At 43.7% G+C, this 27049-nt stretch overlaps 2 protein-coding genes across 4 annotated transcripts in view; one reads left to right on the top strand and one right to left on the bottom strand.

Annotated features, from left to right (window-relative positions):
- The window catches only part of RSPH14 (radial spoke head 14 homolog), a 336392-nt gene that overhangs the window by 307621 nt on the left and 1722 nt on the right, over positions 1-27049 (bottom strand). Inside the window, exons 1-2 of one of the 3 annotated variants that reach the window (XM_040349598.1) lie at positions 5839-5983; positions 860-1103 (exon numbers count right to left, since the gene is read on the bottom strand). In XM_040349598.1, coding sequence (XP_040205532.1) covers positions 860-1058 — 199 coding nt within the window. In that variant the 5' untranslated portion in view covers positions 1059-1103; positions 5839-5983. Of the gene's footprint in view, positions 1-859; positions 1104-5838; positions 5984-27049 lie in introns of those variants that run through there. The other 2 variants (XM_040349615.1, XM_040349605.1) reach the window with 2 other exon arrangements.
- Positions 6227-27049, top strand: part of RAB36 (RAB36, member RAS oncogene family) — a 36077-nt gene continuing 15254 nt past the window's right edge. Inside the window, exons 1-6 of the mRNA XM_040349629.1 lie at positions 6227-6430; positions 10570-10658; positions 17879-17944; positions 20641-20742; positions 24829-24893; positions 25034-25085. Coding sequence (XP_040205563.1) covers positions 6371-6430; positions 10570-10658; positions 17879-17944; positions 20641-20742; positions 24829-24893; positions 25034-25085 — 434 coding nt within the window. The 5' untranslated portion in view covers positions 6227-6370. The remainder of the gene's footprint in view (positions 6431-10569; positions 10659-17878; positions 17945-20640; positions 20743-24828; positions 24894-25033; positions 25086-27049) is intronic.

The following is a 27049-nucleotide window of genomic DNA, read 5'->3' as shown; positions in this document are numbered from 1 at the left end:
TACAAAGCTGGTAGAGACATACTGAAGAAAAAAAAGCAGCGCGAGGTGGTTCTACAAAGTAATGACTCAGGGGGGCTGAATACGAATGCACGCCGCGCTTTTCACTTATTTATTTGTAAAAAAAAATTGAAAACCATTTATAATTTTCCTTCCACTTCACAATTATGGCCCACTTTGTGTTGTGCTGTCAAATAAAATACATTTACGTTTTGGTTGTCACAGGACAAAATGTGGAACATTTCAAGGGGTATGAATACTTTTTCAAGGCATTGTAAGTACAGTTAGTAAAAAAAAAAAAAAACAGAATGTAAGTCATAAAAATGAAGCACTGAATGAATGAAAATGATGCATGAATGTATTGCCTATGAGGCCTCGTACACACGACTGAGTTTCTCGGCAAAAACCAGCAAGAAGGATTTTTTTTCGCTGAGGAAACCGGTCGTTTCGACGAGGAAACTGTCGAGGATCTCGTCGAGCCAAAAAGAGAGCATGTTCTCTATTTGCTCGACGGGAATGGAGAAACTTGTCTTGTCGAGTTCCTTGACAGCCTAACAAGGAACTCGACGAGGAAAACGATGTGTTTCACCCATCGAGTTCCTTGGTCGTGTGTACGAGGCTTTAGAGACACCTTGTGGAATGGGAAGACATTTTTCTAATGGAAACTGAAAACATCCAGACTGGTGTTATAAGACAAGCAATGGGTAAAGTGCAGTGACTCACAGAAGCGGAACAAAATCTGTCTTCCAGTTTCGGACAGTAAACTGATTAATGGATGTTTTCTTTAAATAAATGATCACGTGGCGTTTTTTCTTTGTTCTAAACAGAAAAGCCTGACAGTGTGAGGATAGGACCGACTTACCTAAATGTACTGCCTGGTAGACGTACTCTGAATCATGCACAAGGTCACAAAGTGCCATGAGAGATCTCTGCCGGGTAATTAGGTCAGGGCTCTTCAGTTCCTCATTTAATTTTGGTAAAGCCCTCTCACCAAAGGCAATGGGGGCTTTTGTGGGATCAATGTGGGGTGGTAGGTAAGCTGATATCCTAGCTTCAGCCATTCTTATGTCGCAGATATGCAGGATCCTTATGAACTTTTCTTTGTCCTAGGAGAACAACAATAGAAAGTCAGTTAATGTGTCATACATATCATTTGATATATTTCTGGTTTAGAGTATGATGGACTTGGCTAGACAAATTCAGCAACACAGAAGTAAAGCATCAGATATCAAAATTGAGTAAGGTGTTTAACCACTTCAATACAGGGGGGAAAGTGCCCTGTATTGAAGTGGTTAAACACCTTACTCAATTTTTAGCTTTCATCGCTGTTGCACTTTGAATGACAATTGTGCGGTCGTGCAACACTGTTTGGGAGACACAAAAGAGTTAAAGCAGGACTTTACCAATAACAACTTGATAAAAAATAATGTTCTTATTTCCCACATATTTCCCACATTACCAACATTAGCGTGTGCTGTAAATTTCCTCCAGCATTGTTCCTGTTTCTTCTTGCTGGAGGCAGCCATTTTGCTAAAGCCCAGAGCCCCTGAACAGCAGTAAATCATAAAGTGGAACTAAACCCATCGATTTACTGGTTTCAAAAAACAGTTACATTCTTGGAATGTCAGGATTGTTAACTGTCACATTTGTTTGTGTCCTCAACCAAATTTATAAAACAATCATCAAGTGGCTGGGGTCATAGCTGATCACATGTGCAGCACGGTGGCAGTTGCAGATTAAACAGAAGCAGCTTCCTTGGCTGTAAAGGATAGGAGGGCTTAATTCCATTCCAAATCACAGATAAGGATCCTACTTGGAGGCGACTTCCATTAAAGAGTAAGGGCACAAGTCAGACTAAAGTCATCTTGAAGTAGTCCAGGAACCTTTTCTAAAGTCGGAGCGATTTCAGTAGTGCTAATTAAGGACCTGATCCACAAAAACCCGGCGTAACTTAACTTTTGACATTTAAGTTACACCGCCGCAAAATCTCTACCTAAGTGCCCGATCCACAAAGCACTTACCTAGAAATTTTGAGCGGTGTAACTTAAATCCGTCCGGCGCAAGGCGTTCCTAATCTAATGGGGCGAGTCCCATTTAAATTAGGCGCGCTCCCGTGCCGGACGTACTGCGCATGCTCCCGACGTTATTTTTCCGACATGCTTTGCACGGTTTTACGTTACGCCGAGTTTTGTGAATCGCACCGGGTAAAAAAAGTTGCGTCGGGAAAAAAAAGAGATGCGGCGGGAAAAAAAAAAATAAAAAAAAAAATTGACAGCGTCGCGGGAAAGAAGGGTCTACTTTTACATGGTGTACTAACTTTACACTTTGTAAAAGCAGCCCTAATTTTGCGACGGCAAACTAATACTTACAGAGAAAAAACGAAGCGTAAAAGCTTTGTGGATCTCCGTAAGTGCTAATTTGCATACCCGACGCTGGATTTCGACGAGAAATGCCCCCAGCGGCGGATGCGGTACTGCATCCTAAGATCCGACAGTGTAAGTCCCTTACACATGTCGGATCTTCTGCCTATCTATAAGAAACTGATTCTGTGGACCAGTTCCATAGATAGAAACAGGGATACGACGGCGTATCAGTAGATACGCCGGCGTATCAGTATATACGCCGGCGTATCCCTTTTGTGGATCAGGCCCTAAGACCGCTCTCATTGACTAAAATGGGATTTCACATGTCAAGCGACTTGGAGTCTCAAGAGTCAGATCCCAAGTTGCAGCAGGGTGAACCAAGCCTAGTTGTGTTATGTCCCTGATATTCAGTCCTTTTCCCCTCACCAGCTTGCAGCCTGTGAACTTCACCACTAAAGCTTCTGTCAGTCTTCATCTCTAGCTGAGCCAAGACATTCAATAAAGGCTGGAAATTTACATATTTGAATTATAGGAAGAGGCATATCGTTTTTGAGACGGGGGGTTTTTCAGAAAGGAAGTGGTTGTTCTGTGTTTCAACAAAGTGGCGGCCCTGATGTAAGAGGGGACATATTTTTAATTACAGAAACATATAGTTTTTGAGAGAGGGGGGAGATTTCAGTAAGGAAGTGGCTGTTCTGGTCTTCAACAAAATGGCGACCTCCAGTAAGAAGAAACAGGAACAATGCAATTAACAGCACACACTAGTTTTGGTAGCATAATAATTCATGTGGAGTGTATGTTCTATATTAAATTGGTTAAGGACCAGCAGCCGCAGTTGTACTGCGGCAATGTGGCTGCTTCCCGCGAATCGCTGTCATTGTACGTTGGCACACAGATCACATAGGTCCTGTCTTTCTGCTATGCTATGATCTGTGTGTTTCCCCAGTCACACAGACTCCCATAGATGTGCACAGCCTATTGCATTAGGGTGTGCGCCCCAAATCTCAAACACTTGTTTGCGCATGTATGAATGTATGTGTAATATATACACACATAAATATAAAAATAAAAAAAAACATTTTAAAATGTATTAAAACATAGACGGTGTTAGTAGGGCAGTAGACGTGTCAGTAGTTTTTTTATTTTTATTAATTTGTGAGTGATTAGGGCATGCCCAGGCAAACCTGGCACACCGCTTGCGCACGCCTCTGCAGTCTCCCATACAATTAGTAAACACACGGGAACACATTTAACCCCTTGATCGCCCTTGATGGTAACCCCTTCCCTGCCAGTGTCATTAGTATAATAATAATTATTAGTATAATAACAGTGCATATTTTTAGCACTGATTACTGTAATAATGTCACAGGTTCCCAAAAAAAGGTAAAAGGTGTCCAACGTCGCAGTCCCGCTAAAAATCACTGATCGCCGTCATTACTAGTAAAAAATAAATAAATAAAAATGCCATAAATCTATCCCCTATTTTGTAGATGCGATAACTTTTGCGCAAACCAATCAATACATGGGATTTTTTTACCAAAAATATGTAGAAAAATACATATTGACCTAATCTGATGAAGAAATTCGTTTTTTTTACATTTGTTTGGGATATTTATTACAGAAAAAAGTAAGATTTTTTTTATTTTTTTTTAAATTGTCGCTCTTTTTTTGTTTATAGCGGGGAAAAAAAATAAAAACCACAGAGGTGATCAAATACCACCAAAAGAAAGCTCTATTTGTGGGAAAAAAAAAGGACGTTGATTTTGTTTGTGTACAATATCGCACGTTAAAACGACGCAGTGTCGTATCGCAAAAAATGGCCTGGTCATTATGGGGGAAAATCTTTCGGTCCTTAAGGGCCCTTTCACACGGGCGGACAAACGGTCCGTTTTTTACAAGTCTGTTTACGGACTTGTAATGCTTCCCTATGGAATTGCAGACGTTAGCGGATTGAGCATCCGCTAACGTCCGCAAAGATCCGCCTCTGCAAAGATCCGCTTTTTCAGACGGAAGAAAACCCTATTTTTCTTCTGTCTGGAGGAACGGATCGGATGAATACGGACACACGGTCCATATTCATCCGATTCCCCATAGGGGAGAGCAGAGGAAAGACAGGGCGGTCTCTGCCCTGTCCGCCGACAGATCAGTGGGTATTTAAGGATGATCCCCGCTGAGCAGACGGACACACGGGGCGGATCAATACGGATCCGCTCCGTGTGAAAGAGCCCTCAGTGGTTAAGGAACATCATTTTTTTTTTATCATTTTGTTATTTAAAAAGTTCCCCTTCAACATTTGGCTGGTTCTAGGGTGTAGTTAACCCTACACTTCAGTTAAAAGTAAACATGAAGACCTTTAAGTGGACCTGAATTTAAAGTAACGCTTTATTTATTAATTTTGGATAGGAGAAAGCTTATAACCCGTGTCAGCTCACTGCACGACCTCCGGCCTGCATTCTAGTGAAAAAAATATTATTTTCTATGTGCCCAAGCAGTGACTGCAGTTCCTCCAGTGCTAAAAAAACGCATGACCCTTACACATTTAGGGCAAGTTCACACCACATGCATCAAAAACGCATGGAAAGCAGGTTATATAATTTTCAATAGCATATTTCACACCACGGCTTGCAGTTCCAGGGTGTTCCAGAAGAAAACAAGTAGAACACGCTGCATTTTTCCTGCACTGGACTGTACCGGAAGGCTGTAAAACGCACCAGAACGCACCTAAACACACTGGAACACGCATGTCCTTATTTAACCACTTGCCGCCCACCGTCAAATGACGGCTGGGCGGTGCGGCTCTCGTTCTGGGTGGACGTCATATGACCGCTCTCCCTTGCCCCCGGGGGCCCTCAGCGCAGCGATCGCGGTCACGCTGTGTTGCTAGGACACGGCGCGACCCCGATCTGTGTAAAGAGCTGCTGCTCTTTAACCATGTGATCGGCTGTGACCAATCACAGCCGGTCACATGTAAACACAGAGATGCCGGTAATCGGCTCTCCTTGCCTCACACTGACAGAGTGTGAGGAGAGGAGAGCCGATCAGCGGCATCTACTCACAGAGGACAGCTAGGTATGTAATCAGGGCACTGATCTTCAGACTGTCACATGGTTAGTGTTGCATGACTGCGCAATTGTCATTCAAAGCGTGACAGCGCTGAAAGCTGAAAAATGGCCTGGGCAGGAAGGGGTGTAAGTGAGAGGGGGGGTGCACTGGACTGCATCAAAAACACGTCAAATTGCACATGCAGAAAAGCATCTGGAACCCATCCGGACTGCATTTCTAAGGCGTGAACTTGCCCAGAAAGTGAGGGGAACCCAAAGTCTGGAAGAACTGTTATAGGTGGTAGTGAGGAGTAACCTCCAATGGACACCTGTTCCAGGGACAGCAGGGGATCTGACCCTTCCCTGCCCACATGACTAATGCTGGAGAAAAATGGAGTGTGCTGGGAATGATGACAGACAGGGGTAGACATGCTCACCGAACAGCACACCGCAGCAGCTGCTTGTCCTCACCTAGTGCCACAGATAGCGTGCCCCGGTTGCCAGGCAACCTTACTCTACAGCGCACGCAACGTAGCTGGGAATCACACTCTACGCTAACGTAGTTCCTAGAAGTAATAGCAAATACGTAACTTGCGTTAGACGTTCGGAGCTGCTGTAACGCTGCTAGACGGAAGTAGTTGGAATAGTTCCGCGCCTCATATGCCCCTGAATTGCCAGTATGTGGATAAGTCTGGACTCCAGCCCTAAAATCAATAATTAATGTAATTTGGACCCCATATCATTTCCATTATGGAGGCGAGTGTCTACATCATCATCTGCATATGTTGGCCCCGCCCCGAGACCTCGTTTGACTCTCCCCCTGTTGGTCCTCCGAAGCCACAGAAACCACGCCCATGGCTTGCTAGCCGTTGCCTTGGTTACCGTGGAGTGCCCTGGCATAGCCAGCGCCGCTTGTTTGTACGGCTGGCGGCACCGATCTGTACTCCAGGGAGACCGGAGAGCTGAACCATGCTGAGCCATCCTGGATCGCCCGTCCCCAGAGACAGGCTCATCTCCAACATACCCAAGGCAAGTCCACCGGGGTCTGCTCTATGGATTGTTCTTTCCACCCAGTGATGGCTCCATAGTCTAATATTGTAGTAGTGTGGTCCATTGTTACCGCCCAGGGTTCTCATCTTGTGTCCCGCTGAAAGCTTTGTATAATAGGGACTCTGATGTAAGGAGAACTCTACTAGAGACTATGATGTAAGGAGGACTCTGATAGAGACCCTCATGTAAGGAGGACTCTGATAGAGACCATGATGTAAGGAGGACTCTGATAGAGACCATGATGTAAGGAGGACTCTGATAGGGATCTTGATGTAAGGAGGACTCTGATAGGGACCATGATGTAAGGAGGACTCTGATAGAGACCATGATGTAAGGAGGACTCTGATAGGGATCTTGATGTAAGGAGGACTCTGATAGGGACCCTGATGTAAGGAGGACTCTGATAGGGACCCTGATGTAAGGAGGACTCTGATAGAGACCATGATGTAAGGAGGACTCTGATAGAGACCATGATGTAAGGAGGACTCTGATAGAGACCATGATGTAAGGAGGACTCTGATAGGGTCCCTGATGTAAGGAGAACTCTGATAGAGACCATGATGTAAGGAGAACTCTGATAGAGACCATGATGTAAGGAGGACTCTGATAGGAACCCTGATGTAAGGAGGACTCTGATAGGGTCCCTGATGTAAGGAGAACTCTGATAGAGACCATGATGTAAGGAGGACTCTGATAGGAACCCTGATGTAAGGAGGACTCTGATAGGGTCCCTGATGTAAGGAGAACTCTGATAGAGACCATGATGTAAGGAGAACTCTGATAGAGACCATGATGTAAGGAGAACTCTGATAGAGACCATGATGTAAGGAGGACTCTGATAGAGACCATGATGTAAGGAGGACTCTGATAGGGACCCTGATGTAAGAAGGACTCTGATAGAGACCAGGATGTAAGGAGGACTCTGATGGGGACTCTAATAGAGACCATGATGTAAGAGGTGACTCTCATAGGGACCCTGATGTAAGAGGGGATTCTGATAGGGACCCTGATGTAAGAGGGGATTCTGATAGGGACCCTGATGTAAGGAAGACTCTGATAGGGACCCTTATGTAAGGAGGACTCTGATAGGGACCCGGATGTAAGGAGGACTCTAATAGGGACCCTGATGTAAGAGGGGACTCTGATAGTGACCCTGATGTAAGGAAGACTCTGATAGGGACCCTGATGTAAGAGGGGACTCTGATAAGGACTCTGATGTAAGGATGACTCTAATAAGGACCCTGATGTAAGGAGGACTTCATATAAGGACCCTGATGTAAGGAGGACTCTGATAGGGACCCTGATGTAAGGGGGGGCTCTGATGGAGGACCCTGATCTAAAGGGGGGGAGGTTCTGATAGTCTAATAGGGACCCTGATGTAAGCAGGATTCTGATGGGGACCCTGATGTCTGATCTGGACTGTAAGGGGGCTCCAATGTAAGGGGGGCTTTGATGGGGACTCTGATGTAAGGGGGAGGGGGCTCTGATGGGGACCATGATGTCAGGTGGAACTCTAATGTAATAAATCTATGACGGGAATATTTATTTTTTGGAATTTGTGTTGCTTTGATATACTGAAGCTCTTCTGTAGTGCTATGTACAAACAAAACCCCCATGTAATATTTATTAATTCATTTCAATTTGATGTGTTGATTTCTAGAAGTGACTTTTATACGGCCCATAAATATTTGTAAAATACACAACATGGCCCTCATACTGAAAAGTGTGTGGAGTATCAGATATTGCTGTAGTGTAGTCTTCTCTCCAAAGAAGGAATATACTGGGTGGAGTTGTTCTATTTCTGCTGTCACTTGGCCCATACACCTTCATATACAATATACATTCCCACCGGGCAGGATGTGGAGTGTTTGTATTGTATGTATACTTGTGATGTTCTCACATACCTCCCTACCTTCTGCTACGGAACAGAGGGACAAATGAAAAGCACCAAATTCTACCAGATCCCCTCATCACACAAACTATGGCAAATAAAAACCAAACAATCATCACATAAACTAAAGAGTAATGCTGGCCATACACTATACGAAAAATCGGCACAACCCATTTTCCAAAAACAAACATTTGGCCGTGAGAGCAAACACTAGTGCCATCATGTAATGACCGATAAATCGTCCCGTGGACATAAATGAATAAAGTTTTTGTTCGTTTTTTTTTTACATATATCTAGTGCAAACAGTTAGAACTGCAAACACATTAACCTTTCAATTTATCGTTCATTCAGCAGAAAATTTCTAAACTTGTCCTTGTTTTTTTCGGCTCAAAAACGGCCCAACAATTACCGATCTTGTGCCCATTAACTGTCCGAAAAACAAAGAAACTGGTCAAATGACCGAATTCCGGCCTATTTTTCGTATAGTGTATGGCCAGCATAAAGAAGTATTTTAACCCTTTATTTTCCATCTGTGTCCTGCTGGGGGTAGGGGGGGGGTTCTTTTTACTTCCTGTCCCATAGCTACAATAAGAATTGAGAGGAAATCCCTCCAAAGCATAGGTGTGCGCAAGGGGTGTGCCTGGGCACACCCTAATCCTGGAGTTGGTAACCCATCAATCGTGGGCAGGTGAGAGGTAAGCCACGATCTTTACTTGCCAACCCCCAGAACCTGGACAGGATAGGCAGCAGGGGTGGAAATTAGTGGAGCCCGATCTGTATTTTCTTCTGCAGCAGCTGAAAGTAAGCTTCTCCTCCTCTTCCTCTTGCCGACATTCAGCTGCCACAGGAGGAAAATACAGGTGATCTGTACCAATATATGCCACCCCTCTTGTTCCCTGTTCCTCTTCTTTCTGCTGCCCATGTTCCCCTGTGTGCTCCCCTCAGGGGAGGGCTGGCAGCCTTAGGCCTGGGGGGCAAGTCAAGTGGCCCATTGAACCACCGAATCAGCTCACCACCCATGGCCCATCTGGTTTTTCAATGCAGCCTAACCAGTGCCCATCAGTGCTGCCAACTCCAGTGCCCACCATCAATGCAGCCTAATCACTGGGACAGGTTACATGGGGTGTATGGGGGGAGAGATTGGGGTCAGCTAGGGGTGTCAGGGTCTCTCACCTCAATTCTCAGCTCAGCAGGTCCTTTGACCTGGGGGGTAATGTTCCTGGGGTCAAGTTGCAGCCAGCGCCCAGTCCTGCAGCCCTGCGCCCCTACTACCTGGCATGCCCTGCCTCTGTCTGTCTGCTTCCAAGAATCCAGTCCCAGGGAGTTGTAGTTTCCTCTGCGCTGCTCTGTTTTCCACCCACCGGGAGCTTGAGCGTGGACTACAACTCCTAGAATGCAACAGCTAGTGGTCAGACCGACTTCCAAGACCAGAATAAAAAACAAAATGGTAGCAGGCATTTTGAACATAAGTTAGGGTGGCCTGGGAGGCAATTGCAACCCTGCCCCCTGGCCCAGCCCTCCCCTGGCTCCCCTTGCCCATTTCAGGATGAGGAGGAAGAGGCTGGTTAATATGTCACAAATGTATATGTGTTAGAGCTTTGAGGTGCACACCCTAATGCAATAGGTTGCGCACACCTATGCTCCAATCTGATTGGTTGTAATCAATATTGGAAGATTTACCCTCTCTTCCTGTTCTGGTGACCTTTAAAATTTGGGATTTTCTTTACCATTGTCCTGGTTGATCACCAGGACAAATAGAGAGGATGATTCTCCCTAACAGGGGCACAGACTGCAATACAAACTGACAGGTGTATTAATCCCTCTCCACTCCACCTAAAACTACATTAATCCCAATGGAGATTTTTTCATCACTACCCCTCTTTATATTATGTGTATAAAAGTGACCAATGCAATCAGCGGAAGCATGGATGAAATGCTTAGTGCTGTGAATGAGGCTGGCACGTAAATAATACATATATATAGATATCTACACCAGAGCTAAGAAGGGGACTTGTAGAGGTATCATGAACCAAAAGATTTGATTACAAAAAAGGGACGTTTCCTTTAAATGAGCAACAGCTGGGAGATATACGTACCTTTTCCATTGTCGCAAACACAGAGCAGCCATTTATATAGATGCCTCTTCTTTTGTTTGGGATTTGGTGCTCTATCCTTGGATTACAGGGACATGTGAAGTGAATACAGTATGTATTGTTTTACATTGCAGTGTTACACACCTGAAGCCTCCTTGCACTTCAGAACAAATTTTGATGATCATGTGAAGATCGCGTGCCAGCAGCGCCATGGACCCTTTGGGTGAGTTTGGACATGGAGAACATATTTTTCTTGTACTCGTATTATTTATCATGTTGGCTTATTGTAACCATAAAACCAAGGTCACTGCACTATATCACACTTTTTTCACACCTGCCTCTAGTGCTAGGACCAGAGGATTTTTTTACTCCTTGCCGAAGGGCCTGGCATGGTTTTGCACTGTGGCACTATACACTTACCCACTTCCTTTCTCCATTTTTTGTTGTGTTTTTGTGACTTGCACAGCTGCACTTTCTCACATACCGATTAGTAGGGTGTAGGTCCTTGGCCTGCACTGAAAGTCTTGGGAGGGGGGTGGACGTGACTTTCTGGTTTGGTTCGCCCTCTCTCATGGGGTCTCCCTTTGGGGGAGCCCAACCCAGTACTTGGGGCTGGTCTGTTCCTGGCAGCCCTTCCAAGGAATAGGGTCTGCCTGGTTACGGGCAAGTAGACCAGTTAGTAACCCAGTCCCTGTTAAAGTGGGGGTTCACCCAAAAAAAATGTTTTAACATGACATTCAGCCGAGTTGTCAGAATGACAATCGGCTGTTTCTTTTTTTTTTTTTAGTGCAGCACATACCGTATTTTCACCGCCGCTTCCAGGTATGTAATCTGCGGGACTGGGCGTTCCTAAGTGATTGACACCCTTCCGACCGGCGCATACAGCGCGTCACTAGTTGCCGAAAGAAGCCAGGCTGCGAGTCGGCTGTATACGGCGCCTGCGCACCAACGTTCGGCTTCTTTCGGCAACTAGTGACGCGCTATGTGCGCCGGTCAGAAGGATGTCAATCACTTAGGAACGCCCAGTCCCACAGATTACACACCCGGAAGCGGCGGTGAAAATACGGTATGTGCTGCACTGAAAAAAAAAAAAAACAGCCGATTGTCATTCTGACAACTCGGCTGAATGTCATGTTAAAAAATCTTTTTTTGGGGTGAACCCCCGCTTTAAGAGCCTTGTGCCCCGGGGGATCAGGACTAGGGTCCTTTCTCTTCGGAGTAGGACCATATGTGCACCCTGTGCACTTTTTTGTGTTCTAACTTTTTGTGTGCACACCACGGGACTTAAAAAACAAAAGATGGTCTTTAAGAAATACTGTCGCTGACAAGTTCTCCTCAAGAACAGGAACACTTCTGTGACATTACGTTAACCTCCCTGGCGGTATGATTCTTTCAGATTTTAGGTGCTGAAAGCGGTACAATTGTTTTGCATGGGAATTTGACGTTTTATATTGTAGGCCTGTAATTCTTAGGAATAACTTAAATCTGTCCAAACAAAGTCTAGTAGACATCCCGGGTATGAAAAAGTTTGAAACACAAAATCATAAATTATAATATAATAAATAACTATAAATAATTATAACAAATAATCAAAAAAAATATTACTTTCAGTGTTTGATGAAGAATTTCCCCACAAATCGCTATCGCTCAATTCTGCAAGTGATTCTAATTTATTATCGCTGTTTTCTAGCTGCTCTAAAACCATTTTTGACATAAAGGGACACTTTTGGTTGCTATGGACAATCTACAGTTTCCAGGCAGAAAGAACAGTTTTTATTATATAAAAGTGCATGCAGGTCACTGGGCAGACCACTAGGGACAAAGGGGGTGTGTGTTTATTTTATACAGTACTGTAATCTGTAAAATTACAATATACTGTGTCTTCACTGTGTTTTTATGTTTTTGAATTTGGAGTCGATCTCTGCCCCCGTGCGTCATAACGTTGCAGGAAGCGGAGCTCGGCGGCACACAGGCACTGTGTGAATAGAGCGAGGAGACAGCTCGATCACATAGCGGGGAGATATCGCAGGATCCAGGTAAGTAATCTCCGCCTGGATACTGCGATGCGATCCCGAGACGCGGGATACTCGGGGATACCACTAATGGTACTGGATTTCCACCCCGAGCCAGACTCGGGAGTACCGCCAGGGAGGTTAAAGTGGTTGTAAACCCACTTTGTAAAAAAAAAAAACACCTGCAAGACAAAGGCAGAATGAGCTAGTATGCATTAGCATACTAGCTCATTATGTAATACTCACCTGGGATCGAAGCCCCCGCTGCGGTGCCTGTCACAGCACCGGCCGGTGACATATCGTTACTTCTGGGTATCGCGGCTCCAACGCTGTAATTGGCCGGAGCCGCGATGCAGCCACTCCCGCGCATGTGCACGGGAGCCAGCGGTAACTGCACAGTCACTGAAAGCAGCGGCACATATGTGCCATTGCTTCAGTGCGCATGTGCCGATTACATTACATCAGCACATGCAAATACAGGGGGATATCTCCTAAACCATGTAGGTTTAGGAGATATCAAGGGTAGCTACAGGTAAGCCTTAATAAAGGCTTACCTGTAGCAAAAAGTGTGTTGTAAGGGTTTACAGCCACTTTATTTAGACAAATGATAAATGATAATCTATGGTCTCTCTCTGACTCATTTTGAAGGGACAGCTTAGTGACATTTATAGCTGTCTTGAAGCAGCAGGTTTATGTAGCAAAATAATGATTGCTTTATCTGAGGTCCTGCTATGCAAACATGTACTTTGGCACATTGATACACTTCCTATGGTAACAGAAATAGCGTTCTAAGCCCATAGTGCTACATGTATGTGTGTATATCTAGCACAACTTGATTTAATGTAGTAGATGACCAGGAACACTAATTTAAATACAGACATATTCTTTGACTAACAATACAGGAGACATGATGTGTTTAAAAATGAAGACATTTGATCAACAACGATCACTTGGATCTCATGTTACCTGAGCACAGTTGTATCTCAATGTTTACAGACAGATAGCCAGAGTAGATAGACTGGCTTAATTTTAAAGGCAGCGTAGCGTATCGCATATACGCTACGCCGCCGTAAGTCAGAGAGGCAAGTGCTGTATTCACAAATGCTTAAATTTACGACGGCGTAGATTCAGAGTTACGATGACGTATCTACTGATACGCCGGTGTAAACGTCTCTGAATCTAGCTAAGGTTCTTCAGAATAATATCACTAAATAAACTATTTTCACATCTGCAATATACTGTATATGTAAATGGTGTTCTTGTTTTTGGTATGGAAGAGTCTCAGTTTTTGAGGTATTTACACCCATACTAATCATTTACTTGACATAATGTTTACATACAGTACATATTGAGTTTCTTGGTTAAGATGTTCATAATTTATTGATTAGATTAGTGATAAATAAATATGTTTCCCAGTTTAAATTAAAGGTCTTGATCCATGACCATGACCATGAGGTGCCCCACTGCCCCAAAGGATCCCTGTCAGGTCTTCCAGAATTTACAGGACACCCAGGCCTTCCAGTACTCACGGGATCCCTCACAGTTATTTTCGGATTTCCAGAACTCACAGGACATCCAGTACTCACAGGATCCCTGTCAGATCTTCCAGGGTTTCCAGAACTTCTAGAACCTCCAGTACTCACAAGATCATTGTTGGTTCTTCTAAGATTCCAGAACTCCTAGGACCTTCAGTACTCACAGGATCCCTGCCAGGTCTTACAGGATTTTCAGAACTTCTAGGACCTCCCTTGCTCACAAGACTCGTGCTGGGTCTTCCAGGATTCCAGAACTCCTAGGACCTCTAGTACTCACAAGATCCTTACTGGGTCTTCCAAGGCTCCAGAACTCTTAGGATCTCCAGTACTCACAGTATCCCTGCCAGGTCTTCCAAAACTTCTAGAACCTCCAGTACTCACAAGATCCTTGCTGGGTCTTCCATAATTCCAGAACTCCTATAACCTCCAGTACTCACAGGGTCCCTGCCAGGTCTGTCAGGATTTCCAAAACATCTAGAACCACCAGTGCTCACAAGACCCTTGCTGGGTCTTTCAGGATTCCAGAACTTCTAGAACCTCCAGTATTCTCAAGATCCTTGCTGGGTCTTCCAAGATTTCAGAACTCATAGGATCTCTAGTACTCACAGGATCCCTGCTAGGTCTTCCAGGATTTCCAGAACTTCTAGAACCTCCAGTGCTCACTAGATCCTTGCTGGAACTTCCAGGATTTCGGAACTCCTAGTACCTCCAGTACTCATAGGATCAGGGCCGATCCTAGGGTCACAGGCGCCTGGGTGCAGAAATATTTCTGGCGCCCCCACATGGGTGTGGTCATTTAACTAACTCCTCCCCTTTACACATGTTTCTATGGCAATGACTCAACCACAGATATGCTCCCCCACAAAATCTTCATTAACCTGGGATCCTTACATGATCTCAAAATACAGGAAGAGAAGCAGAGTACTTTATGCAGACATAGTACTGGAGACGATAAGAGACTGCAGAAATAGTACAGGAGACGATCAGAGACTGCAGACACAGTACTGGAGATGATCAGAGACTGCAGAAACAGTACAGGAGATGGTCAGAGACTGCAGACATAGTACAGGAGATGGTCAGAGACTGCAGACATACTACAGGAGATGGTCAGAGACTGCAGACATAGTACAGGAGATGGTCAGAGACTGCAGACATAGTACAGCAGATGGGCAGGGGCTGTGTATCCAATGCAATCTATCATGCCATAAAACATCTAGAGCAGGGGCAGCCCAGAGCACATGTAAAGGGATGCTGGGGATGCCATCCCCCAGCACACAGCACACTGAACACTGTGACTCACCTCAGTTTTCGCTCTGAGCAGCCTGAGATAGAGATGGGAGAGGGAGGCATTCCAACTGGAGTTGGTCGAGACAGTGCGGGATCCAAGACTCCCAGTGTGAGGAATTCATTCCTGCACATCAGCACTCAGCAGCCACTAAAAACTAGAACCCTTGTGTCAGGAAGAGTAGCGGCCCCTCCCCCGAGCACTACCAGTCTGGACGGGCTGCCCTATGCTCACACATCAGTTCTGGAAAGACACACACCTATGCTCAGAACACTAGTTCTGGATGGACACAAACAAGGAGGGAAGGAGGGAGGGGAGAACTCTGGCACTTTGGCGCCCCCACCTCTGCAGGCGCCTGGGTGCAAAGCACCCTGTGCACCCTGCCTAGGATCGGCCCTGCATAGGATCCCTGCCAGGTCTTACAGAATTTCGAGAACTACTAGAAGCTTCAGTACCTCCAATATCCCTGCTGGTTCTTCCAAGATTTCCATAACTCCTAGGACCTCCAGTACTCACAGGATGCCGGTTATGCCAGGATATTCAGAACTCCTAAAATCTCTAGTACAGGATTCCTGCTGGTTCTTCCAGGATATCAAGAATTCCTAGGACTTCTAGTACTCACAGGATCCATGCTGGGTCTTCTAGGATTTCCAGAACTCTTAGGGATTTTTTTTACGGAGAAACCAGGGCCAAAATTTAGTTACCTATATTAAGTGATCAGGTTTTACCTTTTAACCTTTAGAAAAAATGAAACAAGGAATCTGGCTGCTCACAGTGGGCAATACCTCCAATCGTCTTCCCTAGTGGTCTCTTCTGTCATAAATGCCTATCCCAGTCTGTCAGCAGTAATGTAATCTAGGCTTTGTTTGACAAGTAAGTCTGTTATAATGTGCTAAATATGTGGTACATACTAGCACATTATGACATAAACCAACTGGATACCTGTGTAATAAATGGGTGAAAAAAAGTAGAGTTTAATACCACTTTATAACTAAAGGCATTTTTTGGATAGAGTGGAGAGTGATTGGAACACCTGCCAGTTTTTATTGCTGTCTGTTCCCCTGTTAGGGAGATTCACCCTCTCTATTTGCCCTGATTACCATTATCATTCCATTACTTTTCTGGGTTGTCCCCAGAAAAATAATAGAGAGGAAATCTTCCAATGGGGGCACTAGTTCTGGTGACTTGTGGGTCCCTAAGGAATTCCATGATTTGCAGGGATTACCTCTCACTTCCTGTTTGGCTATGGGACAGGAAGTGAGGGGAAATCTCCACAATGGAACACAGATGGCGAAAAAAATCTGACAGGGGTTATAACCCTCACCTATTCCATGCAAAATGAGAGAAACAATTTTGCCTATAGTTATACTTTAAAGTGGAGGTTCACCCAAAATATCTATTTTTAACATTAGATTGAGGCTAATTAAGGGGAGCAGAAACGGGTATTTTTTTTTAAATCAATGCCGTACTTACCGTTTTCGAGATAGATGTTCTCCCGCCGCTTCCGGGTATGGGCTGCGGGACTGGGCGTTCCTATTTGATTGACAGCCTTCTGACCGTCCCATACAGCGCGTCACGAGTTTCCGAAAGTAGCTGAACGTCGGTGCGCAGGCGCCGTATAGAGCCGCACCGACATTCGGCTTCTTTCGGCAACTGGTGACGCGTTGTATGCGACCGTCGGAAGGCTGTCAATCAAATAGGAACGCCCAGTCCCTGAAGATCATACCCGGAAGCGGCGGGAGAACATATATCTCGAAAACGGTAAGTACGGCATTGATTTTAAAAAAAATACCAGTTTCTGCTCCCCTTAATTAGCCTCAATCTAATGTTAAAAAAAAATGTAAGTCTGAATTTGCAGTCATTGATTGTAGATGCCACAGGTTTATTCTGACATTTATTCTCATCTTTTAAAGTGTAATTGAAAAGATGAGGATTTTTGCTAATCAGGAAATCAAAAAGCTACAGAACGCTTATCGACCTACACTATACTTGCTATACAAGTCCTTTTAAAGTGTGCAGGAAAAGTAGTAAATGTCACATGACTGGCAAATATGCAGAGCATATAAAATGATGTTTTGTCTTATGTCTTTCTAAATGCCTTGCACTTACATAGATAGATTAAAGTGAATGTATAGTTTTTTGTGTGTATATATACAATATATATATATATATATATATATATATATATATATATATATATATATATATATATATATATATATATATATATATATATATATATATTGTGCTTCATCCTTGAAAACAGTTGCCCACAAATATAGGTGCTGCCGAAAACTGATAAAATGAATAAGGCGTGTTTGTGAAGAGTGGGATTTGTTTCTTTCGGAAGATAAAATGTATAAAAGTCCAATGAAGAGACACAGTCAGATTTTCCTGCGGCCGCATGTGTTCGCTAAACACATGCGTGTAAATACATTTTTACAAAAAAAAATTAAGTTTACAATTTTTTTTGGGCTGCATTCATAGCTGTCTTGGGCCACATGCGGCCCGTGGGCTGCAGGTTGGACACCCCTGTTTTATTTGATTGCTATGATTCTTAGGGTAGTGTACAGTAATTACTAGGAGTTTTGTTAATTGTGGTATTTTACAGGTTGAAAATGGCTAAAGTTGTAATGGTGGGAGACCTATATGTGGGGAAAACCAGCCTGATTAACAGGTAAGCTGCAATTTGCTTATGTTTTTTTTTTTTTTTTAATCTGTATCATTTGGTGCATACAGCCAATCAAGAACAAAATCTTGGGTTGGGATATACATTATTTTCCATTTTTTGGTGTAGATGGTCAACCAGAATATTAAAGAAAAAAATAAAAAAACAGTGCAGCGCTAATAAGTGATAATGTGCTTCATATAAATAATAATTAAGCATAAAGTTCATTCTGGAGTAAATTGAGAAGCCAGAATAGTAAAGAAAATTAAAAAAATAGTGTATTGAAGAAAAAGTCCTTGGAAGCCGTGAAGAGAAAGTTCAAGTGACTTTATCCAACATTCTTTCTTGTGAGAGAGAGTAGTTATGCAAACAGTGTGAAAACTCTTGATTGCTGTGAGATAAGCTGTCACCAATGCACCCGTGAAGTAGGATAAGATTGCCTGCTTACCAGATGAAAAGACTGTTTTACATCAGTCTCATAGGGCCTGTGGGAAGTCTGGTCTCCCAGTACCTTAGCCGTCAAGATGATCACAATGGAGCTCAGCATATAATCCAGAGAATCATATAACAAAAAAAGAGGGACCTCTCATAGCGTATAACGTTTTAAAAGGAAGAGGATTTAATAAAGAATGCACTTACAATTAAGTGGTATAAGTACAGCATTGGTAAAGGAAGCGTCTCCGATCTCGTGTTCCGATCCTTCTCGCTACTCAGTCAGGAAACACAGCCGGCGTTCAGGACGGAACACGATGACGTCACGGCACCCTACGATCGTTTCGTCGCAAAAGGACTTCAACGGGGGAATTAGCCGGGTTTTTTTCTATTCAACCAGAATATTAACCTGAATCAATTCAGGAAACTGGCTGCGTTTAGAAGGTGCAGGGGAGATTTCTTGTGTCTATGTTTTGGGATAGTATTTAAGTAGAGTAACTAACCACTGGGTTGTCAAGTTTGTGGACCAGCTTTGAACTAAAAATAGTTTTCTATATTTTGAGAAATCAAATCTCCATATATAAGGTTAGTTGATTATTTAATTGGGATATTTGTGATTTTTAAAGTAATACCAACAAAATAAAAATTGCTAGTGAACCTTAAAGTAGAACTATATGCAAAACTTTTTTTAATTTTGGATAGAGTCCTGGAGGGTTATAACCCCTGTAAGGTTTATTTTTGCCATCTTTGTCCTATTGGGGAGATTACCTTTACTTCCTGTCCCATAGCCAAACAGGAAGTGAGAGGAAATTCATGAAAATCCCCGGGTCACCAGAACTTGTGTCCTCATTAGAAAATTTCCCCTCTTAGGCCTCGTACACACGACCGTTTTTCTCGATAGAATCCATCAATAAACTTGGTGGGAGAGCTTTTTTGCCGAGGAAAACAGTCGTGTGTATGTTTTTCATCGAGAAAACTGTCGAGGAACTCGATGAGAAAAAAGGAGAACAAGTTCTCTTTTTCCTCGTCGGGAGTCTCAATTTCCTTGTCGTGTTCCTGGTCGGGCTGGTTTTCGACGAGAAACACGTTCGTGTGTATGCATAGAAACCCGCACATGCTCAGAAGGGTGGCGCCAGTGGAATCAAACTTCCCCTTTATAGTGCCATCGTACGTGTTTTACGTCACTGCATTTGAGAACGACGAGATTTTGTCTTGACAGTGTGTACGCAAAGAAAGCTTGTCAAGTTTCTCAACAAGCCTAACAAGGAACTCGTCAAGGAAAACGACGTTTCATTTACGACGAGTTCCTCGGTCGTGTGTGTACGAGGCCTAATACTTTTCCGGGGAAAACCCCAAATTTGGGATTTTCCTTTACTTTAATATTTAATGATAATGGTAAATAGGACAAATAGAGGGTGAATCTCCCTAAGAGCCCATTCACACCTCCGCGACAAAACGCCCGACGCCGGACGCTCGTGCCGCTGGAGGGGAGAATTCCCATTGCTGTCTATGAGATGGTTCACATCTCATAGACGCCGTACGCCTGCCGCCTGAAAAAAGTCACGGACCCTTTTTTTCAGGCGGCATTGGCGTTAGGCCATACAAAGCAATGGGAAGGCTTTGTTGAAAAAAAAAAAAAGTTACACACTTGCGGCAAAATACGCCGTGTACGGCGTATCTTGTCGCGGAGGTGTGAATGCAGCCTAACTGGGACATAGACAGCAATAAAACCTGACAGGGGTTCTAATCCCTCTCAACTCTATCCAAAACTAGCTTGTAGTGGGTTAGCATTGATCTCTGCAAAGGCTATGTACAGCATAGTTATAATGTAACTGCTGTTTGTATATGGCAGTATCTGGGTATGCAAACACATTTGCTGCCCACAAAGTGGATTTATATTCTTAGTTGCTATTCAAGAACCTATTTAAATGAGTTTTTGTGCCCGGAGTTTAGCTTTAAACAGGCAGTACATAGAGCAATGGCGGTATTAACGTTCAGTAACCCATTGAATCCAATGAGATTTTAGTACATTCTGGTAAAATCAGTGAAGAATCCATTTGGATTGCTTGGTGCATTGATTTGTTTTCTTTATACTTAATGTTACATTTTAACTATATGCTTTGCTTTGACACATTTGTATCTAATCAAAAAATGTTTTTTTTGTTTTTTTTGTTATTTTTGTTCAAGTGTGACAAAGTGACATTCTTTGGATAGGTTCTTTAAATTATTTGTATCTACAGGACAGTAATTTGGAGTGTTCTTCTTTACTGCAGGTTTTGCAAGAATGTCTTTGACCGTGATTACAAAGCAACGATTGGTGTTGATTTTGAAATAGAGCGGTTTGAAATCTTGGGCGTACCATTTAACCTTCAGATGTAAGTCAGCTTTTAAAATGACAAAGCTCTGTGCACAGCATATCCTATAAATACTGTAATCAGTAGAAGGCATGGTTTGGATTAAACAGTAATACATTATAATAGTTTCTAACTGATCATTATCAATCTATAGGCCTTATTTAAAGCACAGCTGAACCTTTCTCCTTAAGACACCTCTTCAGCATCCATATATTATTAGGCACAAGTGATCCTAGAATCAGATATTTATGTTAAGTATTAAGATATAGTGATGGTATTCATGTTAAGTTCAAACATGCTAAGTACCGTGTAAGTATACAAGTATATACTTACAGGTATTTTTACAGTGCCTTGAAAAAGTATTCATACCCCTTGAAATTTTCCACATTTTGTCATGTTACAACCAAAAACGTAAATTTTATTGGGATTTTATGTGATAGACCAACACATAATTGTGAAGTAGAAGGAAAATTACAAATTGTTTTCAATTTTTTTTCCAAATAAATATGTGAAAAGTACAGCGTGCATTTGTATTCAGCCTCCCTGAGCCAATACTTTGTAGAACCGCCTTTCACTACAATTATAGCTGCAAGTCTTTTTGGGGATGTAACGATTGGCCTCCTGCGAGTAACTAGTAATCTACCTGATTACTTTTACCCTCTCGAGCGCGCGGGTGGGGGCAGTCCGGGCGGGCAGACTCTGTGGTCGTCGTCTGACTGAGTGATGCTGATTGATGAATGATCACTGTCACTCAGTCACTGTCAGGGCCGGCGGGATAGAGTGGTCAGTGTGGATTGTGATTGGGCGAGGAGGGTCACATGATGACTGCACACTGTTCTTCTTGTCTCTGATTCGTTGCCGCGGGTCATGTGTCGGACTCGTGAGCGTGACCGTGAGTGACTCATCCTCGTGGGTGGCGCGCGCTGGCGCATGCACGCGCCTGGAGTCTCCCGCCCGCGGCCGCCTGCAGTGTCGCCGAGGGAGTGTGGCGCTCAACTCCGAGTCCTCCTCACTCCGAGTCCGACACAACTCAGAGTCCTCCTCATCCTCACCTGCTGTGACTTCACCTGTGGTGACTGGTGAGTCACTCAGTCACAATCCAGCCGCCGACATCTCCCGTCCCCCGCGGAGGCTCCGCTCCACCACCGTTCGCGGTCGGCGCCACGGTCCGGGATACCTCCAGTCCTGACTGACTCCTGTGACGAGTCTGACGACACACAGCAGCACCAGGACCGACCGACTGTGGCCCCTTCGCAGCCAGAGCCAGGTGAGGAGCCAGGGATCGGATTGGGAAGGGGGGGCGGCCTAGTCTAAGGCCTTAGGCCTGGTGTGGCGATTGGCGAAATATGAACTTTGTGCTGCACTGCTGCTGCTTACTGGCTGAGCTGACTCAGACTGCACTGCTGATATTGCTTGTAAGCTTAAAAGTCTCCAATTATCTGTCTATATAATATAACAACCTGTTATATATTTATAGACAGATAATTGGAGTCTTTTAAGCTTTACAAGCAATATCAGCACTGCAGTCAGCTCAGCCAGTATAGCACAAAGTTCATATAATTTCACCACACCAGGCCTAAGGTCTAGTAAGAAATATTATTCCAGAGGGGGTAAAGCAAACATAATTGCATTGTAGAATATTTAAAAAAAAATTCTCAGTCACTTTGCCGAGTAACTAGTTACTTTGCCAATAAAGTAACTGAGTCACTAACCCAATTACTTTTTCGGACAAGTAACTTGTAACTGTAACTAATTAGTTTTTTTAAGGAAGATGAGCAACACTGGTCTCTACCAGCTTTGCACATCTAGAGAGTGACATTTTTGCCCATTCTTCTTTGCAAAATACCTCAAACTCTGTCAGATTGGATGGAGAGCGTCTGTGAACAGCAATTTTCAAGTCTTGCCACAGATTCTCAATTGGATTTAGGTCTGGACTTTGACTGGGCCATTCTAACACATGAATATGCTTTGATCTAAACCAATCCATTGGTTGTATGTTTAGGGTTGTTGTCCTGATGCCCCAGTCTCAAGTCTTTTTCAGCCTCTAACAGGTTTTGTTTTAATGCACACACATACACACGATAAGAAATTCTGGCAAGAAAACCATGGATTTTTTCTGATGGAATGTTAGCTCAAACTTGTGTTGCATACACGCAGTTCACACTTGTCGGAAAAACAAGACGTATGACAAGCCGAAATCAATGAAGTTCGATAGGCAGTTCGGCTCTTCTGCTTGATTCTGAGAATGCGCGTTTTTTTGCGCATCGGTATTGCATACAGATGAGCGGATTTTCCGATAGGAACTTTTTCAGTCTGAAAAACAGAGAACCTGCTCTCAAGCTTTTGTTGGCGGAAATTCCGACAGAAAAAGTCAGATGGAGCATACACACGGTCTGAATTTCCGACCAAAAGCTCACATCGGACATTTCTTGTCGAAATTTCCGATTGTGTGTACGCGGCATAAGATTGCCCTGTATTTGGCTCCATCCAGCTTCCCATAAACTCTGACCAGCTTCTTTGTCCCTGCTGAAGAATAGCATCCCCACAACATGATGCTGCCACCACCATGTTTCACGGTGGGGATAGTGTGTTCAGGGTGATGTGCAGTGTTAGCTTTCTGCCACACATAGCGTTTTGATTTTAGGCCAAAAAGTTCAATTTTGGTCTCATCTGACCAGAGCACCTTCTTCCACATGTTTGCTGTGTCCACCACATGGCTTCTCGCAAACTGCAAACAGGACTTCGTTCTTACGGCTTTCTTTCAACAATGGCTTTCTTCTTGCCACTCTTCCATAAAGGACAGATTTGTGGAGTGCACGACTAATAGTTGTCCTGTGGACAGATTCTCCCGCCTGAGCTGTGGATCTCTGCAGCTCCTCCAGAGTTACCATGGGCCTCTTGGCTGCGTAATGCTCTCCTTGCCGGGCCTGTCAGTTTAGGTGGACAGCCAAGTCTTGGTAGGTTTGCAGTTGTGCCATACTCTTTCCATTTTCGGATGATGGATTAAACAGTACTCCATGAGATGTTCAAAGCTTGGGATATTTTTTATAACCTTAACCTGCTTTAAACTTCGCCACAACTTTATCCCTGAGCTGTCTGGTGTTTTCTTTGGCCTTCATGATGCTGTTTGTTCACTAAGGTTCTCTAACAAACCTATGAGGGCTTTACAGAACAGCTGTATTTATACTGAGATTAAATTACACACAGGTGGACTCTATTTACTAATCAGGTGACTTCTGAAGGCAATTGGTTCCACTAGATTTTAGTTAGGGGTATCAGAGTAAAGGGGATTGAATAAAAATGCACGTCACACTTTTCACATATTTATTTGTAAAAAAAAATTTAAAAACATTTATCATTTTCCTTTCAGTTCACAATTATGTGCCACTTTGTGTTGATCTATCACATAAAATCCCAATAAAATACATTTATGTTTTTGGTTGTAACATGACAAAATGTGGAAAATTTCAAGGGGTATGAATACGTTTTTAAGGCCTTGTGTCTCTCTGCAAGATCAGTTTTTCTTTCTCGGACAATGATGGCCCCTGCTGCTACTGAGCCTCCTGTGAGAAGAGGGGAGAGAAGAGAAGTGCTGCTGCAGATGGGTACAGCGCCAAATCAAAATCAGGCTGGGGGGGGGGGGGGGGACTGATATGGAAAGTTTTTTTTACCTTAATGCACCTTTAATGATGGGGTGTAAATTCAAGGCTTTCACTGCCGTAATGTGTCTTTTTCTTGTTACCCTTTTAACCCCTTGGCGCCAGCCATATGCAAATATGCGGCCTCTCGGCACCTGGTTCTTAGTGCCAAGGGTCTGCATATTTGCGTGAATTGTTGCCTATACACCTGTGCTGAGAGCGCGCATGCTGTACGCTCCTAGCACAGTTGGCGTTGCCTAACCGAAAGCTACGATCGCTCGTTGCGATCAGGAGTTTTCAAACCATGTAATTGCCATGACCGCCAATCACGTGATCTTAATTCACGCCCCGCCTCCCGGCATCATAAACCTCTTAAAGGGCCAATAGGCGTTGGCACTGGTGCTAAGAGTTTAATAACACATTTTCTTCGTAACACTGTAATAATTAATATTGTCCTTTTTTTCTTAAGCTGGGACACAGCTGGACAAGAGAAGTTCAAATGCATTGCATCGGCATATTACAGAGGAGCACAAGGTTAGATTACAGGATAAATGCAGAATCATCCGAATTACAATGAGTCCTTTCTTTGTGTCCCATCATCCAGATGTTCTACAATGAATCTGGTTTGCATCAATAAATTCATGTTGTAAAGTTTTTTTTTTTTTTTCTTTTAGTGATTATTACTGCTTTTGATCTGGGTGACATTCAAACCCTTGAGCACACTAGGTAGGTACCTGGTATGTGGGTAGCCCCAAGAGATTGCGAGCAGACATACAATATCTTGCTATGTGATATCTTTTTTTTTTTTATAAGGAAATTTATGCTGAGTGAAATGTTTTCGTTGTCACCGGTGGACTTATTTTCTGAAAATGTTAGGCTGACTCAATAGCTCCAATAAACTAACAGTCCGAGGAAGGGTCAGCAATGAAATCCCATTGAAATTCCTTTAATTTCCCATTGAATTCCTTTAAATTCCTTTAAAGTGATACATTTTAACCTCCAAGATCTTACCTGTCACAGTTTCCAGTGCTGTGTGTACTCATTATCCTCAATGTTCACATACTTTTTGGTTTGATAAGTGGATTATACATAACCCTTTCTAACCTCCTAAACCAGTGGTCTCCAAACTGCTTGACTTTATCCAGCCCTTGGGGCAGTATTTCTCCTACTAACACCATTAAATTGAATTCTTTCCAATGGCACCAACAAGGACTATACCCCCCACTGATACCAATGATGGGCACCCTTCTACCCAATGATACCAATAATAGGATACTATTCTTCCAACTGACACCAGTGATGGGGCACTATTTATCCTACTGACACCAATGATGGAGCACTATTCCTGCCACAGACACCAATGATGGAGCACTATTCCTGCCACAGACTCCCAATGATGGGGAATTATTCCTCCCACTGACACCAATGATGGGGCATTATTCCTCCCACTGACACCAATGATGGGGCATTATTTCTCCTACTGACACCAGTGATGAAGCACTATTCCTGCCACAGACTCCCAATGAAGGAGCTCTATTCCTGGACAACAGAATAAAAAATCTCCTGCGCTCCAGTGTTTCACTCGACATCGGTGGTGTAATCCAGTCTTTGGTTCAAGGCAAAGTTTAGAGTCTTGTAGCCCTCCTCAGAACAAATGGGTATTCATATAGCTAAAAAGAAAAGAAGGGGGGGGGGGCGCATCGACCTAGTGCATTACCAATATAAAAGTTTTATTAAAAATAGAATAAAAGCAATGGTCCTACTCACAAACAAGTTTAGGTAAAGGCTTTTCTGACAGTCGAGCAGGATCTCTTGGCACCTATAAACAGGACTCGATGACAAGAGGGTCGGACAGTACACCAAAACGGCTGAACAGCTGACGCGTTTCTGGGGTGCACCCCTTTTGGACCGCTTAGGCTCTGAAGAAAGGGGTGCGCCCAGGGTTGCCAACTGTCAGTAAATTTACAAACAGTTTGTAAAATCTGTACTTTTTGCATCTGTCCTTGATTGTCCATTACGGACATGTAGGCTGCATGTCTGTAACTGACATTCATTACCAGAAGCAACAATTATGGACTTTACAAACTGTTTGTAAATTTACTGAAAATTGGCAATCCTGGGTGCGCCCCAGAAACGCGTCAGCCGTTTTGGGGTACCGTCCGACCCTCTTGTCATCGAGTCCTGTTTACAGGTGCCAAGAGATCCAGCTTGACTGTCAGAAAAGCCTTTACCTAAACTCGTTTGTGAGTAGGACCATTGCTTTTATTCTATTTTTAAAAAAACTTAATGCACAAGGTTAGTGCGCCCTCCTTCTTTTTCTTTGGAGCACTATGCCTGCCACAGACACCAATCATGAGGCACGATTCCTCCCACTGACACCAAAAATGGGGCATTATTCCTCCTACTGACCCCACTAATGGGAAATGTTTCCTGCCACTAAGGATGTGGCATTGTTTACTGACACCAGGACATTTTCTACTCCTACTGGCCACAGTCCACCCCCCTAAAGTCTAAAGAACAGTAAATTGGCGCTTTGTTTAGAAAGTTTGGAGACCCCTGTCCTAAACCTTATGCCTTGTACACACGACCGGTTTTCACGACGAAAAAACTGCCATTTTTTTATATTGGTCGTGAAAACCGGTCGCGTGTATGCTCCCTAGCAGTTTTCTCGACGAAAAAACTGCCCGGAA

The sequence above is a fragment of the Rana temporaria genome, chromosome 1, assembly GCF_905171775.1.
Source record: "Rana temporaria chromosome 1, aRanTem1.1, whole genome shotgun sequence".
NCBI lineage: Eukaryota > Metazoa > Chordata > Amphibia > Anura > Ranidae > Rana > Rana temporaria.
Note: the sequence above shows the minus strand (reverse complement) of the source record. Positions and strands in the feature narration are given on the sequence as shown.